General features: G+C 39.1%; 1 protein-coding gene across 6 annotated transcripts in view; it reads left to right on the top strand.

Moving 5' to 3' along the window:
* Positions 1-1,503, top strand: part of LOC308694106 (NACHT, LRR and PYD domains-containing protein 3-like) — a 92,259-nt gene extending 90,756 nt beyond the window's left edge. For 3 of the 6 annotated variants that reach the window (XM_081371399.1, XM_081371400.1, XM_081371398.1), the window contains one exon: positions 1,011-1,503. In XM_081371399.1, coding sequence (XP_081227525.1) covers positions 1,011-1,021 — 11 coding nt within the window. In that variant the 3' untranslated portion in view covers positions 1,022-1,503. The remainder of the gene's footprint in view (positions 1-1,010) is intronic. The other 3 variants (XR_014030556.1, XM_081371397.1, XM_081371401.1) reach the window with 3 other exon arrangements.
* The last annotated feature ends 13,106 nt before the right edge of the window (positions 1,504-14,609 follow it).

Below are 14,609 nucleotides of genomic sequence, written 5' to 3'. Positions count from 1 at the left end.
TTCTAGATTGATACAATGCCAACTTCAATTTTATTTTCATGAAGATGTTTCATAAAAATACATTTCTAATAAATTTACAAAACTTTGAAGCTATTTATAATTTTTTTTTTACAAATGAATTCTACATTTACAATAAACTGCCAGGTGTCAGCTTTCAAATGAGATCATACTTGTGCTTTTTTTACAAAGGGTTTATGAACTGTATCTTTTTTTATTTTGGGTATGCCATTTTGGGGGATTTTTCAAAAGTGATGGTGCAGCCTAACAGGTTAACTGTTTCTAAGTGTGTGATAATCGGATATTTGGGTTGTTTGTTAACTGATATTAAATTTGTAGTGTAATGATCATTTCTGCTGGTTCTGTATCAGCTGTCCGTTGTGTGAAAGTGTAACGAGGACGCTGAGGCTGAGTGAGAATCCATGTGCGGAAGTTTATTAAAGACAGTTTCCACAAACAAATACGATAAGGCAGGCAGAGGGTCAAAACCAAGGTAGCAGTCAGATCTTTCAACATACAAAGGGGAATTCCAAAAGGCAAGAGTGAGTAGGCAGGCAATAGGTCCAAGCAAAAACATCAGTCCGATCAGGCAACCAAAACAAAGGGGATAATCCAGAAAATTGAAAAACAGAGAACCAGGCAGAATCATACACAGTAGACAGGCAGGATAAACAGGAAATAACGCTCAGTAAGGCAGGTAAACTGGCAATACTTCGCAATGAGTACAAGAATGGTCGCTGGTTAAATAGCAGTCAAACAGGAAATGAGTGCAGAAGAAGCAGAGGGAGTGGAACACAGTCAGTACTCAGATGAGGGCTCCCTCTGCTGGTTTGGCATTACAGAAAGTGACCTTTCATGTCCTTGATTTTGCAAATTGACTTTGAGCATCAGATAGAAGCTATATTATCATGTTTGAGAATGAATTGATATAGATTATCTGGTTAGTTTTCTTATGAAAATATGTGACATATGTAATATACTGCATATGTGACTGTGTGTGTGTTTTATTTTAGGTATTCGATGACAGTCTGATCTTCTGATGATCATCTGATGGTGAATAAGGATCCACTACAGAGACTCACAGTCAACAGAATCAACAGAGACTGAAGATACAGTGACTTCACTGTTATAAATGAAGACTTCATTTAGATTTCAACGATCCTCTGACAGACCTGATGAGGCAGCAGTGAAACACCTTTTATTTCACAGCAGCAAAATACAGTTTCTCATTCATAGATTAACCATTTTATTTGTATAAACACACCGTACCCCATTAAGCTTGGAGTTTTGTTACAGAGTAAATAAAGAGCCTGAATATCTTTGTGTTTGTGTTGTACCAGCAGAGGGAGACAGTGACTAATGAAATATTCATTTTACATAATTATGAAAAGAAGAAAAAAGTTCAAGCTTTTAGAACACAATGGAAGCTTGAGTTTATACATCATGTTTTTAATAATAGTTGCATTACATTTATTCATGTATTAAAGGGGTCATATGATGTGTTTTCATGGTTTCCTTTTTCTTTAGTAAGGTGGGCAAATGCCTTTTTGTCTCAGTGCATGCATTGTTTTAGTTTGGCAGGGTCGCCGCTAGCTTAGCTTAGCATAATGAATGGAATCCTTTGATGCCAGCTAGCATGTCCTGAGTAAAAGTGATACAAATTAAATTAAATAAAAAACCTAATTACTTCTTGTGGCCTGCACATTCACAACGAGTACAAATAGCAATGCAGATATTGACTTGGGACTATATTGGGGCGAAGCACAGGCTAATCACTGCTACTTGGGCGCAGAGATATCACACTCTACCTGGAATCCCCATAGGGGAATCCCCCAACTTTCCTCAACATATCAGCTTGACCTGCACCAAGTATCTTCGCTTTTGGATTGTGTTTAGTTTGAGAAGTAACAGCTACAGCAAACATGGTAATTACATTAATAGTAAAAGGTCATATACGAATGTAATGTTTCACAGAATTCCATCGAATGTGTAACTGAGAAATCAATGACCAGCAGCTCTGGATATCTGTGCTTCAACACCTCTCTACAAAATTAAACAGTATCGTGTTTGCGAAGAGCATTTTGCATCGGATGACTACTTTAAAAAAATGCTATATGGACACAGAAAGACGGTACTACGTCTGAAGGATACGGCCGTCCCATCCATTTTCAAAGCACAGGCAGAACAAAGTGCACATGTAAGTTGTATTTTATCACTCTTCCTTATGTGAATCTGTGTCTTTATTTGTTTATATTATAGATGCTGAGAAGCTGTATATAGACTCTAGTTCAAATTGCCTCCTCTAGTATAACCTCATGTTGAGTTCAACCTGTTTAGCGTGAACAACCAAACTGAAAAAAAAAAACTTATACTGTATACTCGGTGCAGCTCATGCTGGTATGTTGAGACAGTTGGGGGATTCCCCTATGGGGATTCCAGGTGGCAATATCTCTGCGCCCAAGTAGCAGTGCCTCGTCTCAATATAGTCCATATGTAAGTCAATATCTGCCTAGGAAATCGCCTAGTCTTAATCTGCATTGCTATTTGTACTCGTTGTGAATACGCACTGCTTTGCCAGCTAGCATGTCCTGAGTAATATGCACAGGCCACAAGAAGTAATTCGTTTTTTTTAAATTTTGACTTTTACTCAGGACATGCTAGCTGGCAACAAAGGATTCCATTCATTATGCTAAGCTAGCGGCGACCCTGCCAAACTAAAACAATGCATGCACTGAGACAAAAATGCATTTGCCCACCTATCTAAATGTAGGAAAGACAGTGAATAAGCCCTATTTCAAAAAACGGTGGAGTGTTCTTTTAACAATGAGAAAACTACATGCGTTACTGTAGATCATTGTGATAAATGATCCGTACAGAAGTACAATATAATTTGTATATTCTAACATGTTACTTTAAAATGTGTTGGGCTCTTTAAGAACATCCTTTCCCCTCAGAGCGCATGCACTAAGAATATACACGTGAGCTGTTCAAACACTGGATATGTGGTGTTGGCAACTAGAGCTCTGTTAATAAAAATCATTGCGTTCATATGTGGCAGTCATTGAGTAATTCCTTGGACGTACAACATGGTGTCAGAAGACGGCACGGACTTTTAGCCTGTGAGTGAACCAATTGTGTAGAAAACAGAGGCTGAACTCGTTACAGTTTTCTCAAGACCGCGCAGTGAGTGACAATGGCGGACTGTTTTAGAAGACCAGACCCGCTCACTTTTGATGTAAATATCGCCGACAATTGGCGAATCTTTGAGCAAGAGTATGACATTTTCATCGCCGCAGCACACTATGATAAGCCTGCCAAGACAAGGGCGTACATCCTCCTCAATCTCGCAGGGCCGGAAGCCATTGAACGGGAGCGTTCATTTGTCTATGCAGCGGAGGTTCGTGCACCAGGCGAGGACGGCGCGATCTTGACTCCTGCGGAATCTAGAGAAGATCCGGAGTGCCTGAAGAGGAAATTTCGTGAGATATGCAACCCACAACAAAATAAAACAATGGAGAGGCACAAGTTTCACTCCAGAAATCAGAAACAAGGTGAGACTTATTGAGGCTTTCATCAGTGATCTCAGGATTAAAGCTAAAAGTTGTCATTTTGGAGAATTGACAGACGAGCTGATCTGTGATCGGATAGTATGTGGAATCAACAATGAAAGCTTAAGGAAAGTACTGTTAAGAGACAGCGATTTAACTCTGATCAAAGCAATCTCAATTTGTCGTATACATGAAATGATAGAGGAGAATAACAAAACGTAGGCTATACCTCAGACTAGTGTTGTCAAAAGACCCGGTACTTCGGTACCAAGTCGGTACAAAAAAAATGTAAATGTCACGGTACCAAGTTTTCTTAAGTACCGGTGGTACCGAGGACCCTTTCAAACCCGGTTTCTTGATGCGCACGCATGCACTGAGCGCGTGCAGTTGCGCGTCCTCTTTATTAAAAGCGCTGACACATGCCGACCGGCGGTGCAGCTGATGTGGTAAATCCACTTGTTGATAAAAAAGGAGGAAAGAGCCATGTGTGGAACTATTTCGGATTTGCGGTTGATGACGAGGGGAACATCATTGATAATCAAAAACCCATTTGCAAACGATGTCATCGAAGTTTTCTCTCAAAAGAAACACATCTAGCTAACTTAATATAAGACCTCAAAGACCGACACCCGGATCTGATGAAAGAGTTCACGTTTCAAACTAATTTCAAATTTAGAGCTTCTGTTATGAATTATATTATAAATTATATATCACATTTTAATTTGAATGTCGGAATTAGTCGGATAGAAATAAAAAGCTGTTTGTGAAGTAAATCGTTAGCATCCGTGATGCGGCTAACGCTAATATAATAAGTGTGAGAATTAAGATTCTTTATTAACTATTTAAAGCTTCTATACATTTAATTAGGGTAAAAAAAAAACAAACAGGATGACATAAAGGCGCTTACTGCTTTTACACACTAGAGGGTTTTTTTTTAATTATTGTATATCCAAAAGGTGTACAAACATGTATGGTTCAGTGTTTATGTCCTCAAAATCAGTCTGTCAAAAAAGCAGTTCTAGCCTAGGCTTATTCTTGGCTGGATAACTAGCAGGTTTAAAAAAAATAAAAAAATAAATATGAACACAGTTTGATTAAATAAAAGTGCATTAAAAAACTTATGATACCATTCACTAACATTATGATACTTCATGCATTATCTAACATCAACTTACAGTGAGTGAATATATTTGAATGGCATTGTTTAACTTTATTAATAAAAATAGTGTGTTGGTCAGCTAGCATGTTTTTGTGTTTTGCTTTGGTACCGAGAACCATGAGTTTTTACTGGTAAATTTAGCCTAAATTAAACTTTGGTTTGGTACCGAAATTGGTACCGAGAACCGTGGATTTTCACTGGTATCGGTACCGAATACTGAAATTTTGGTACCATGACAACACTGCCTCAGACTGCAACTAAGGTGGATGCAATACAGCCATTTTCCAGCAGGTGGCGCCAACACACAAAACATAAACAAAGAACAGAACAACATGATTCACCAACCATAACCAATTGCAAAAATTGTGGAAATAATCATGTAGCAAAGAAAGAGAAATGCCCAGCTTTCGGACAACAATGTCATAACTGCAAGAAAATGAATCATTACAAGAAATGTTGCAAAGCACGTAGTCAGTTCGGTCAGAAGAAATTTAACCACAGGAAAGCAGTACATGAACTCGAAGTAGACGATCCTCCTGACCATGATGACACTTTTTATGTTGATGGCATTGAATTTGACAAGTGTGTTAACGTCGTTAACCCTTACATACCAGTGTTGGAGGAGGGATTTGTCACTGTACACATAAACAAAACTCCAATTGAGATGAAAGTTGACACTGGGGCATAATGTAACGTAATGTCACAAAAGCCTTTCAAACAAATTGCCAACAACGAACGGCCAGTGAAGCAATCAAAGACACCTAACCTTGTAGCTTATGGTGGAGGTAAAATTAAAATGAAAGGCTTGGTCTCATTGCAGTGTGGCTTAAATGGGCAAAATCACTCACTTTCATTCTTCTTGGTGGATCAAGATGTCCAACCGCTATTAGGATTTCGTGCATGCCTCGACATGGCGATCGTTACAATCAGCCCGGATGTGCATCATGTTAGTATGGAGGGCAGCACCGGAGATATTCTGACAGAGTACAAAGACTTATTTACTGACAAGCTCGGAGAACTTCCAATTACTTATTCTATGACAGTGGACCCCAGCGTGCAGCCAGTAGTTCGCCCTGCTCATCGCATTCCTCTGGCAATGCAAAGCCGTGTCAAAGCGGAGCTGGCCTTGGTGTCATAACGGCAGTCTCAGAGCCGACAGATTGGGTTTCCTCCATGGTGGTTACACACAAAAAGGACAGGCAAGAAATCAGGCTGTGTATTAACCCAAAAGATCTTAACATGGCTTTAAAAAGACCCCATCACCCTATGCGCAGCGTAGAGGAAGTAGCGTCCCAGATGTCAGGAGCAACCATATTTTCGGTGCTAGACGCAAAGAACTCTTTCTGGCAGGTTCGCCTCGACCACAAGTCCTCTATGATGACCACATTCAGCACTCCATTTGGGCGCTATAGATTTCTTCGTATGCCCTTCGGCATAAACTCCGCAAGCGAGGTGTTCCAGTGCTCAATGGAGCAGTTGTTTTCCGGGTATCCCTGTGCAATTATTGTTGACGACATCATCATCGGAGGTCGCAACCCTGCTGAACATGACATCAATCTGAAAAGGGTGTTGAACAGAGCATGTGAGATCAAGCTCAAGCTAAACCCTGTCAAATGCAAATTTCGACTGGACCAAGTCAGCTATGTGGGCCATATCTTTACGAGTGAAGGCCTAAAAGCAGATCCTTCCAAAACAAAAGCAATCTCTGAGATGTCAGCACCGAAGGATGTCCCTGCATTACAGCGTTTCCTCGGAATGGCAAATTATCTGGGGAAATTTATCCCAAACTTCAGCGACATTGCTGCGCCACTCAGAAAGCTGACACACAAAGAGACAGTATGGTGCTGGTACCAGCAACACCAACAAGCATTTGACACCCTCAAGTTGTGTTTGTCCACTCCACCTGTCTTATCATATTATGACGTAAAGAAGCCAGTTACGCTAACCTGCGATGCCTCATGCTTCGGGCTTGGTGCTGCATGCATGCAGGAGGGCAAACCAGTTGCATATGCGTCTCGCACACTCACAGACACAGAGACACGGTATGCGCAGATCGAAAAGGAGCTGCTAGCCGTCGTATTTGCCTGCACTAAGTTCAGGGACTATGTGTATGGGAAACCTACACCCGTTGAGACAGACCACCAGCCCCTGGTAACTATTCTGAAGAAACCAATCCACACAGCTCCCGCATGACTACAGAGGATGATGCTTAGGTTACAGTGCTATGACATCACTCTGGTGTACAAGAAGGGTAAGCTTATGTACCTTGCAGACACCCTATCTCGAGCTCCAAACACAGAAGTCCTTCCAGACACTGAAAACGACACATTTGAGGTCATGCCTATCAATTACATTTCCACTGCTAGACTGGGGGAACTTAGAAAGCATACGGCGGAGGATGAGGTGTTACAGGATCTCAGCACTGTGATTCAACGAGGTTGGCCAATTAAAGAACATAGCATGTGGCCCACTGTGCGTCCATACTTTCCCTACCGAGATGAGCTGGCTGTGGAAAATGGAATAGTGATGAAAGGCCACAAAACAGTCATTCCTCGCTCATTGCAAAGAGAATATATCGGCATAGTCCACAGAGGCCACCCTGGGCTAGACACTACCAAGCACAGAGCAAGAGGTATCATCTTCTGGCCAACGATGACGGCTGACATCACAGCGGAACTCCTCTCATGCTCAGTCTGCAACAGCACAAAGCCACACCAACAAAAAGAACCACTAAGACCATACCCAGTTCCAGACCTGCCTTGGTCTACTGTGGCAACAGATATGTTTGAGTGGCATGGACAAAATTATCTGGTGCTTGTGGACTCATACTCGGGTTGGTACGAGATTGACCTTCTTTGTAACATAACGTCGTCAGCTGTAATCATGAAACTAAAGAGGCATTTCTCAGTGCACGGCTCACCCCAGAGAACGTTGACACTCAAAGCACCACTACACACACAGAGGACTTTGCTCCCCATACACCACACTCACCACAAATACACCTTTCACAACCAGAATCCACACCTACTGACTTGACAAAGCACACAGTACAGTCTCCCACTAAGGTCAGTAATGTAAATTACAAAACACGTTCAGGTCGTATTTGCAAGCCGAATCCAAGGTACCAACAATGAGTTCCAGCAATGGGAGATTCAGTGACACTCTGGTTCTTATTCTGAATGCTGGATAAATGCGTTGATTATGGTCATTTCCATATTGTCAGCATCATTCTTTATGATGTGTTTTCTTCATGCATATAGAGATCATCTTGTGATTTGCATCTGTTATTGTTCAGTTGTTCACTGCAAAGGACACTTTGTTATAATGGAGGCCATTCATGATCGTTGTTAAGTATGTTTACTCTCTTTCTATGATTGATAGTTTCATCTAAAGGAAGGGGATGTAGATCATTGTGATAAATGATCCGTACAGAAGTACAATATAATTTGTATATTCTAACATGTTACTTTAAAATGTGTTGGGCTCTTTAAAGGGACAATAAGTAACTTTTTAGGCATTTTATTATCTAAAATCAATATTTTTATTCATAAATATGTCCTCAATGGTGTACAAATACCTCTGCCAATGATCTGACTTATCCTCGTAAACGAAGAATTTATTATCTTTATATACATTGGACGGGTAGGTCCACGGAGGCTTCCATGTAGTTCCGCCATCTTGAAAAACTATAATAGCAGAGAGGGACAAAAAGTACTAGGCCAACGCGTTTCCACAACGCGTTTTCGTTCAGAGCCCGCGTCACGTGACTGAAGTCAACAGAAGCGGAGGAGCAGAGCAGAGAGCCGCGGCAAGTTTAAAAGGCTGCACTTCACGGTTAAGTCACAGGATAACGAGTCATCTTCGTCGGAAAAGTCCACAATAAGACCGTAAAAGGAAACGTGATCGGAGATTACAAAAACAAGGGTTAATGTTGGGATAGCTAATGCAGGAGAAAGCTTTCAAAAGAGACGCTGAAGTTGCCTGCTTTCTTCTCGACAGGTAAGTCAATGTTAAGGTCTTAATTACAGGCTTTTTATTTTTATTTTTTTATTAGCCTATATATAGGATAGACCATATATATAGACCACCGTTTCCCAGCGGGGTGACGCGGCACCCTGGGGTGCTTCTGGCGAGAGCAGGGGTGCTGTGTAAAAAAACAATTTTTTACCATCAATCTCGGATCGTCGGAAGTCTCTAATAACAACAAATAATGCGCACAAATTTATAATAAAAATGCAAATCATAAGTTTTCGGCGTTGAATTGCGGAGGTTGCGCTTGCGTGTGATTTTATTCCCGTGCCTTATTCCCAGTGCATCCACATAAAGCTGCCTATTTTTCATTGATGCGCTTACAGTCAAATAGCCTACACACGAAAACATTGTCACAACGTCCGTCTTGCCGCGTATTCACATAAACACATCGGTTATGTCCGTGCTGCTGTCAACGCAACGCGTGCGATTAATGTTTTTCAGTTTAACACGTTAAAAATATTTAACGCAATTAAAGCAGCATTTTTTTCTGTCATCCTTTGGCTAGCGTTACATTATATAATCACGTTCTTCTTCATGCAAATGCTTCTAACCATGCAAGCGAGAAAATACAAAAGAGAATGCGCTGTCTGTGATGCTGACACGACGCGCGCCAGACTCGACTTCTCTTTCGCGCTTTCGCTTTGAGTATCCTCATGAGAGCAGTCTTAAATTAGTTAAATAAAGTCTTCAATGAACGTTAAGAGTTGTGAGAAAATGGGACGCGTGTGGGATCCACATGTGACAGTGCAGCAGTGACATCAGAATCAAATAAAAAGATGCCATTAAACAATTATTTGAAATATACTGTCTTTATGATGTTTCTACATTAATTTGGAGATTTACTGTGAAATTATTAGGCTACATAAAATATAGTAAAAACAAGCTATCTTGTGCAATTATAACAAAATTATATATTATATAAAATTAAAAATGTTTAATTCATTCATTCATTTGTAACATGCATGAACGAAGAAAAAAAAAGGAACAGGAAGAAGAAAATCTTATGGTAGCCTACCTGTCATATATTTGTGCACATCAAAAAAAAAAAAACAAAAAAAAAAAAAACCCAGCACATTTCAAAGTATAGTATCAAAATAGTATCGTGACAACACTAGTGTAGGGTGCCACACATTTTTTTTTTTTTATTTCAAAGGGTGCCTTGACTGAAAAAAGGTTGGGAAACACTGATATAGACATTAGAACATAGTTAAAAGTTAAACAGGCTCTTTGATGAATATCAGCTATTGAGTAAAGTAGAGAAGGTCCTATAAACAAGGTTGTAAGTTTTTTTTGTTCAAAACTGTAACATTCGTTTGTTCGTTGTGTCAAGTTGTAGTTTGTTTGAAATAACAAACCAGTTCACCTGAAGGAAAACTCGACGAGGTGCTATTAGAAGACATCCTGTCAAAGCTTTTTGGTACATATCGCTTACCGTAGATGCAATGCGCATTTGAAAACGCGAGGCGCTGGAGAGCAAAATTAGTTTGATTGCAAAATACAAATTCACCACTAGATGGGAGTAATTCCTACTTACTGTCCCTTTAAGAACATCCTTTCCCCTCAGTGCGCATGCACTAAGAATATACATCTGAGCTGTTCGAACACTGGATATGTGGTGTTGGCAACTAGAGCTCTGTTAATAAAAATCATTGCGTTCATATGTGGCAGTCATTGAGTAATTCCTTGGACGTACAACAGTTACTGTATGGAACAAATCTACAAACAAAAGAAAAAGGTTTGTCAAAAACAAACAACATTATTTTTCGATTCTTCATTGTTTAATATAGCTTTGCAAACTATGTGAATTCATAACCTGCAGTTCTCCTACCTAACATAAAATTTTAACCTAGCATACACTTAATGATTACCAATAATCACAGAGCTGATTAGCCACACAAGGCTGAAACAAATATATGTTTCAGCCTTGTATGGCATATATATATATATATATATATATATATATATATATATATATATATATATATATATATAATGTTTTTATTTCATATGTTTGCCTTTTATGGGTACATAAAAGGCAACATTACATACAATTCCCAATTAAAAAAAAAAGTAAACTTTGAAAGGATGCATGAAAGGAGTTTTTATGTGCAGTTGCTACTGTTAACAAGAATTCATAGCACAGAATTGATAAATAATAAATTATACTTTTAACTTATCTACTAATTAACATTTTGAAACACTGTTAATAACCCTGTACCTGTAATTACCTCCCTCCCTCCCTCCAACACACACACACAACACACAAACTTGTGCCATTTTAAGCTTGATCATGTGAGTAATTCATTCTGACAATTTGTGGCGTACCCTGACAACCCTTTTTTCTCTATGTCTACTGTAGTCATGCTCTAAACCAGAAGTACTTTTTCTGGGGCGTCCAGCTGTCAAATGCCGCCTCGAACCAGTCTTGGTTGATCTTCGGGCCACTGCTGTTGGCTGACAGCCAATAATGGGACCTGGTCGTCTAGCAGTTCATCTTAACGTCTTAACATCCCTTTACCAAAACAGTAAAATATAAAAAACTACTAGGGGTTCATGTAGGTTGTCTACAAACCAGAAGGTTGGTGGTTCAATCCCCGGTTCCACTTGACCAAGTGTCGAGGCGTCCATGAGCAAGACACCTAACCCCAGCTGCTCCCGACGAGCTGGATGGCGCCTTGCATGGCTGACTCCGCCGTCGGTGTGTGAATGAGTGAGTGAATGGGTGAATGTGAGGCAAAATGTAAAGCGCTTTGGTGGCCATTGGGTCTATTGAAAGCGCTATACATTAAAATGCCAGGACCAGTTGTGTTGGGTTGTGCTGCATCTTTTCAAGCTGATTGGCCATTGTAGTCCTGACATCACTGTAGTTGGTGTTTTCTGCCAGTTCACCAAATAGTTCAAGCATCCTCCTCACAGGAGATTGAGGTAGAGATGCTGTTTAACAAGAAAACAATAAAAACAATTAAATTGCAACAACCAATAAAAATAAAATAGCAACAAACACTTGGACCAGGAAACAAAACTACTCCAATTTACATACTTCATTATTTTAAAAATAGCATAAAATGTGTTTTCTAATAGCTTTATATATAGTTTAATATGAGTTTAATTCTGCTTAAAGTGTTATTTCAGATTACTTTCAACTTTCCCCCTTTAACTGTCTCTATGTGTGTGATAATATGAGATTTGCGTTGTTTGTTATTTAATGGTTTTAAATTTGTTGTGGAGTATAATGATCATTTCTGCTCGTTCTGTATCAGCTGTCCGTTGTGTGAAAGTGACCTTTCATGTCCTTTTGATTTTGTAGAGACTTTGAGCATCAGATAGAAGCTATATTATCATGTTTGAGAATGAATTGATATAGATTATCTTGTTAGTGATAAGTTTTCGTATAAAACTATGTGACATACACAATATCTCATACTGCATATGTGACTGTTTGTGTGTTTTATTTTAGGATTGGCTATGATTAAGATGACAATCTGATCATCTGATGGTGAATAAGGATCCACTACAGAGACTTTCAGTCAACAGAATCAACAGAGACTGAATATACAGTGACTTCACTGTTATAAATTAAGACTTCATTTAGATTTCAACAATCCTCTGACAGACCTGATGAGGCGGCAGTGAAACACCTTTTATTTTAGAGTAGCAGATTACAGTTCCTCATTCAGAGATTCACAATTTTATAAATACAAAAAGGTTGGAGTTTTGTTAGAGAAAATATAGAGCCTGAATGTGTTTGTATTGTACCAGCAGAGGGAGACAAAGACTAATGAAAGATTCATTTTTCATAATTATAAAAAAGAAAAACAGAGAGAAGAACAGATTTATCACCATAGTCAATCAATAATAAAATACTGGAATTCAATAAAGGCTCAATGTTAGTTTGACAGGTGGACATAAGTCACCACTGTAGTGATGAGTCTGGACTGGAACCATATATAGAAGAGTGAATGCAAATCTGTGAAAGAAACATTTTACAATTATTTTCACATTTTGCAAGTGCAAATTGAAACAGCAATAAATAAACCAAAATAAAAAAAGGTTGAACTTAAAATTTAAGATGGCATCTTAAACATAACATAAAGAAATATGAATAAAGTTTGTAAATAAACTGTAAAAGCTGTTTGAAAATGAGCAAAATTGTTTTTTGAGTTACTCCATTTAGTCTGATGAATATTAAAAAACAAATTAATAACTAAAACAACACCTAAACATTGTACAGTGAGAGTGGTTCACAGACGCCGTTGTCACGGTCTTGCTACCAAAGATAGCCTGTGATCATTTACTGAGAGTGTCATGATCATCTCAGTGTATTTGCTGCTATAACCTACATCTACTGACAAGCCAATAAAAATGCAACATGAAATGGCATATTGATCAACGCGACATGGCGCTAAAACTTAAAAGTCCTCAAGCTCCATTTGTAAAGTTGGTATGCCAAATTCACCTCTTTTCCCTAGCCATGAGGGTCCATCTTCTCCTCTTTCACTTCCTCCTCTTTTTTCAGCGCACATAAAAATGCACACAATTACCAAAGTGCGATTCATCTTGCCCTATTTGTTTACCAATAGCGCATGTTTCACATTGGTGGTGTTTGTCATGTTCAGCTGAATGTCATGTTTGTCATGTTCATGTTCAGTTGGCTTGTGTTACAGCAAATACATAAGAGTATCCGATCGATCGGCTTGGTCATCTGCATTTTCAGAATCGACTCAGACTCAAGCTGATATGGTAAAACTGTCGATATTATGTCTTTGGAAGCTGAAGCTTGCGAATATGGTAAGGTTACATTTCTGACACCTTGAGGTGTTCGGCCAATCACAACGCACTGGGTCAGCTGGCCAATCAGAGCACACTACACTTTTCAGAAGGATGGGCTTTGTAGAAATCGACTACAATAGGAACAACAGGAGCTACAATAATGTACAGTATGTGAGTAAATAATGTGTTTTGTACATTAAAGCATGGTAACATATTCTATTACACCGAATATACAAAATTATGATGTTTGAAAATAGATGCTTTCCAACAGGTGTTTTACCATTCGTTGTAAAACTGTGGACCTATTTTTCCAAACGCCTCACACCCGTACATTCTTCCGTTGAGAGGTTGAATAATAGACACTCCAGCCCAGTTGGTGGCGGAGTAATACCGTACCTCACAGCACATCCAATACAAGTCAATGGAGTTGGACAAAAACTACGATAAAACCTGTTGGAAAGCATCTTTTGCAGTGATTTTTGTGTGAGCATATCAGTGAACACCCCTGACCACTCGGTGAGTTTCATGTCTTTGTAAACAAAAGTTTAATGCGTTTTAGGAAGGATTGTTCCAGTGCACCTATGCAACCATTGTGGAGGTGGGGGGGGTGCTACCACAGAAACCGAAAATTCTCGGGCCAGCAGCATGTGTCCAAATTTCAATCTTAACCGTTCTATTTCATCAGAAACTATCTGAAAACAGGGCTTTAAGTGTAAAATACCGAACTTGTCCTTTAAAATAGCATGACAGAGGCAGTTTAAGACACTAGAGCTTGTGTTCATGCAGTGGTTTACGAGTGTCTGATCGTCTGTCAGTTCCAGTGAAGGTGCAGCAGTCGTGACTCTCTCAGCTGATCTCAGGTCAGATCAATTCTGAATTTTCTTCATTATTCAGTTTGACAGTGTATTTAAATTGAAAAATGCTGTTGTATTCACACTGTCTCAACAAACATCAACTTGTTGTTTGTTGTGCGTTTTAAAGGCAGTGACTAAAAAATGTATCATCTAGCCCTGCTTGACGCCATTTGGTAAAAAAATTAGCATATATATTAAACATGTTAAACGGCGTTAATGTTTTAAAACAAGATTTAACAATAACTTGTG

Source organism: Scardinius erythrophthalmus, assembly GCF_964197995.2.
Source record: "Scardinius erythrophthalmus genome assembly, chromosome: 7".
Taxonomy (NCBI): Eukaryota; Metazoa; Chordata; class Actinopteri; order Cypriniformes; family Leuciscidae; genus Scardinius; species Scardinius erythrophthalmus.
This window is presented reverse-complemented; position numbering and strand designations above follow the sequence as displayed.